At 45.4% G+C, this 4296-nt stretch overlaps 1 protein-coding gene across 1 annotated transcript in view; it reads right to left on the reverse strand.

Annotated features, from left to right (window-relative positions):
• Positions 1-4296, reverse strand: part of LOC107099685 (regulator of G-protein signaling 1-like) — a 14658-nt gene that overhangs the window by 8002 nt on the left and 2360 nt on the right. Inside the window, exon 2 of the mRNA XM_015397911.1 lies at positions 3159-3664. Coding sequence (XP_015253397.1) covers positions 3159-3650 — 492 coding nt within the window. The 5' untranslated portion in view covers positions 3651-3664. The remainder of the gene's footprint in view (positions 1-3158; positions 3665-4296) is intronic.

The following is a 4296-nucleotide window of genomic DNA, read 5'->3' on the forward strand; positions in this document are numbered from 1 at the left end:
TCTGTGTCCGGCCCGGCGGGTTGAAGGGGTTAATGCGCTCTGTCTTTTATTCTGGATGTTTCCGTTGGGCTCTGTGTCCGGCCCGGCGGGTTGAAGGGGTTAATGCGCTCTGTCTTTTATTCTGGATGTTTCCGTTGGGCCCTGTGTCCGGCCCGGCGGGTTGAAGGGGTTAATGCGCTCTGTCTTTTATTCTGGATGTTTCCAGTGTGCCATGCGAAGGTCTGTCTTCACCACACAGGATAGAATCCACCTGCTAGGTCCAGTCCAGACCTTGGTAGAAATTAACCGCACTAGGTTCAATGAAGAGCAAGTCAAAATAAAATCAACATCATACACTCTAATCTAAATCTTTTCTTTAGTAAATAAACATTTACACGAGTAAAACGCAGGAGATTTTGTTCTTTACACACCTGGTTTCTTTGCTACCTGAAGTCTTGATAGAGACATTTCTCTCCGTCTGCTACATACACTAAGCTTTTTTTAAAAAGTTCAGGTTTCCTCATTCATCTGGAACATGTTAAAGAGTCAGAATCGGCCTGGCAGGTTGAACCCAGCAGGAGGAGAGCAGACACGGCAGACGAGGTCATGATGAAATCAGCCAATCAGGTTTGATGTAAGAAAAGATGGGAAATTATCTCACAGCATGTTTCCTGTGGACAAACTGATGATGATCCTTCCTTTTTTATTTGACGGAAACGTTTAAGGCCACAGAAAAAGTTGAAGGAGTTTGAGTGTGTGTAAAATTATAGTATTTCTATGTTTATGAAGGCTGGCTTAATGGATCTATTCTGTGAGTTAAATACACTGACCTGATCTGTAAGGGCTTCATTACTTTGCTCTAACTGTTCCCAACATTTGGAAACAATTTCCTGAACTCTGCATGCCAATAGCTTGTTCCCATCCACCGCTCTGTTTCTCTACTCAGTGTTTGTAGATCTTCCGAAATGTTAAAATTTAAAAACAATCCACTGGACTTTGTTTCCAAGTTTGAAGACGTTTCGCTTCCCATCCAGAAAGTTTTTTTAATTCATAATGTCCGGATTAGTGTTTAGTTCCAGGTGTTCTATACAGTAGCCCAACAAAGCTTTGTAATGGTTTAGAAAACATGCAAATTAAAAACCAGCTCTACCCCTGAATAATGAGAGTCGTTCAGGTCATTATTGGCCCAGCTGACCTGGCCAGATATTTTGTTCCCCTGCATAGCGATGGGGGCTGAGATGATAGTGGGAAGGAATCAACTCTATCGCTGCGTTGTAGGTTTTTGAGAGCTGAAACCTGCGTGAGTGGCCATCTGCTGAGGCCGACTGGGGGTCAAGGAGACCTATGGAAGGAGATCTAGGAGATCTAAAGAAAACCAGTTGATTGCATCGACTCATTGACTTTTCAGCAATCCCTCACACTAAGGCCCTGTCCGCACGAAGTCAAAACGAACACTAAACGCTAATATTTTCCAGAACGTTAGTCGTAAAGACGGAGACTGAAAATAAATGTGATCGTCCACACGAATGCATGAAAACGCTGCAAAATGTATGCCAGGCCTGTAAGTGGCGCTGTGGTGCCAAAGCAAAAATAGGCGACGAAATGTTGGGCATGCGCAGTAATATTTATACATGGTTGCCCTGCGGGTCCATTTTCGTCGTTCAGTCAAATTCAGGTGCTGAACTATGTGGTGGATATTGCTCTGTTCTTCCTGGAGATATTCCAGAAGAAGAAGATTCTGTTGTAAGCCCGACAGCAGGGTGAGTAGCATGAGCAGCAACCATTCAACACAGTACGGTGCCATTGTTGTTGTGATACTGTGTCGCGCATGCGTGTTTAGAGGCGACGCTATGACGCATGCGTGTAAAAAAAAAAATGCGGTTAGAGCTTAAAGATGGAAACGCGAAAACGGCGTTTCAAAATCTTCCCACTCTGAAGGCTTAATAAAAAAAAGATCGTTTACAGACCCCCGAAACGCCGGCTTCGCATGGATGAGAGGCTGGTTTGGTGAAAAATTTGTGCGTTTAGGCCAGGGTTTGACTTCGTGTGGACGGGGCCTAAAGGCTGATTTATACTTCGTAACTAGGTAATCTGCGTAGGTGTTGCAGTGAAGGCCGAGACGTCCCCGCCGCCTTTGCAGACTCTCTGCTGCACCTCCCCATAATTGTAGGTGACTGCAGAAAGTGCCGCAGACAGAAGGCCTCTGATTGGTCAATTCTACGTCCCCTCTAAACTATGCTTATTTCTTGTTTGGTACCTAATGACAGAATCTCTGGCTGTAGTGCCGTCCACAACGCCTGGCACACCTAGGACTCTATCCCAGACACCGCGCAGGACGCTAGTTTGTAGCTCTGTGGGACGGTCTGTTGGTTTGCACCTGAAGCCAAAACACGCAGCGCCACGGCCAGTCTTTGGGGAACACTCACGGCCTGACGCCTGCCGTTGGATGAGAGGTTGTATATGGCGAACAAGCTCATCAAACCAACACATGGACACCCACAATCCTAGCTAGTTCCTGATTGTCCCTCCTGCTTTGTGGTTTGGAATAACACAGCGCAGACCACGATTCAATATTGGGCATAAATCAAAAATATCTGCATCATACCTGAGACGCGCTCACTGTGACACTCTGCTGCAGGAGGATACACAGACCATATGCCATTACAAGGCTTTAGATGGGCTACTGTAGAAAAGCCTGGAACTAAATGAGAATCCAGACATTTTGAATTGAGAAAGATTCCTGGATGGGAAGTGAAACATCTTCAAACAGTCTTCTCAGTCATCCAGGTCATAGTCATTCCAAAAAGTTAAAATTAAAAAACAATCCACTGGAATTTGTTTTTTAATTTTAACTTTTTGGAATGACTATGACCTGGATGACTGAGAATCTCCAGCAGCATGTTTGTATAAATCAGGGGGATATTATCTGAACTCTTCCTGCTTTCACAGGCTGTTGTTGAAGGTCATTAATTCAGCTGCCTCTTTCGGTTTTGTTTTTTTTTAAGGAAAATGAATAAAATATTCAGTTTTTTTCCCTTTCCATCGAACTGTGAGATGTTTCCCTGCATCGGCGTAATGTCTGTTTAAAGACGACTCGTTTTTTTAAACACCTGAACATAAACCAGAGGATTCAGAGCCACTGAAGCTGTGACTGAATGGACGCTTAAAGGACGTCCTACCTGTCCAAACAGACTCTTCAGGTGCAGCTTAGCAGCAGAGAGTTTGGCTCTGTGGTGGTGCTGCCTTTGCTGGGACTTTAAGTCAAAGGGGTCTGAGGAGACTGAGGGTCGCTGGTCGTCTTTCTCTGGACTCTCAGGGTCTTCGGCAACCGAGGCCAGCTGGCTGTCGCTGTAGGCCCTGCAGCCTTCGCTGATGCTACACACCATGAGGCGGTTGGTGTCCTGCTTCCCCAGATCGCTGAGGTTCTCTGCGCTGCTGCTGTGCTCTTTGATCAGCTCTCTCCTCCTGACCTCGGCCGGTATCTGCGCCGGCTCTCTGATGGTGGGAATCAGGCCAGCTGACCCTGCGTCGTCGAGTTGCTCAATTTCCAGCTGAGGGGGGGGGTTGACAGACGTCCGCCTGCTTCCATATTCTGGCTGCTTTGGGGGCAGTTTGTCCCACTGTATGGAGTCAAGGTCCAGAAGGGATCCCTCAGAGCTGAATCTGCGCATGTTGGACAGAAATGCTGCAGAGAGGAAAATAAAACACATCAGTCTCCAAATGTTAAATCTTTCTGATCTGAAAGATGAAATCTATGATCCCATCATAGAACGGCTGAAGGTTAAAGTGATTCCTCAGGGTAAATTAAACTGTAAAGGTTACAGATTAATCCATAACAGTCTCTTCTGTCAGCACATCCGATCGTAAGACATTGATTCGGTCAAAAGTTTTTTAGCACAGGAGCCAGAACCAGTTCTATTCTATTCAGTTTATTTCTATAGCGCCAATTCACAACACATGTTATCTCAAGGCACCTTACAGTTCACCAGATCATCCAGTCAGACTGATTCAAAGTTTTCTATCTCCCTCACACTAAGCATGCTTGTAGCGACAGTGGAGAGGAAAAACTCCCCTTTAACAGGAAGAAACCTCCAGCAGAACCAGGCTCAGTGTGAGCGGCCATCTGCTGAGGCCCACTGGGGTTCAAGGAGACAGAAGCAGACATAGAAAAAGCAGCTATAAAAGGCGGCTCTGTCCAGGAAACACACAGCCAGAGAGACGAGATCCATTTTCTTATATTTAGGGTTTTTTTATGTTTAGTTTGTATTAGATTTATTTAGTTTCTACTCTAAATTTATAATTTTCAGAGTTTCAGCT

This window comes from Cyprinodon variegatus, unplaced genomic scaffold, assembly GCF_000732505.1.
Source record: "Cyprinodon variegatus isolate N-32 unplaced genomic scaffold, C_variegatus-1.0 Scaffold897, whole genome shotgun sequence".
In the NCBI taxonomy this organism is placed as follows: Eukaryota; Metazoa; Chordata; class Actinopteri; order Cyprinodontiformes; family Cyprinodontidae; genus Cyprinodon; species Cyprinodon variegatus.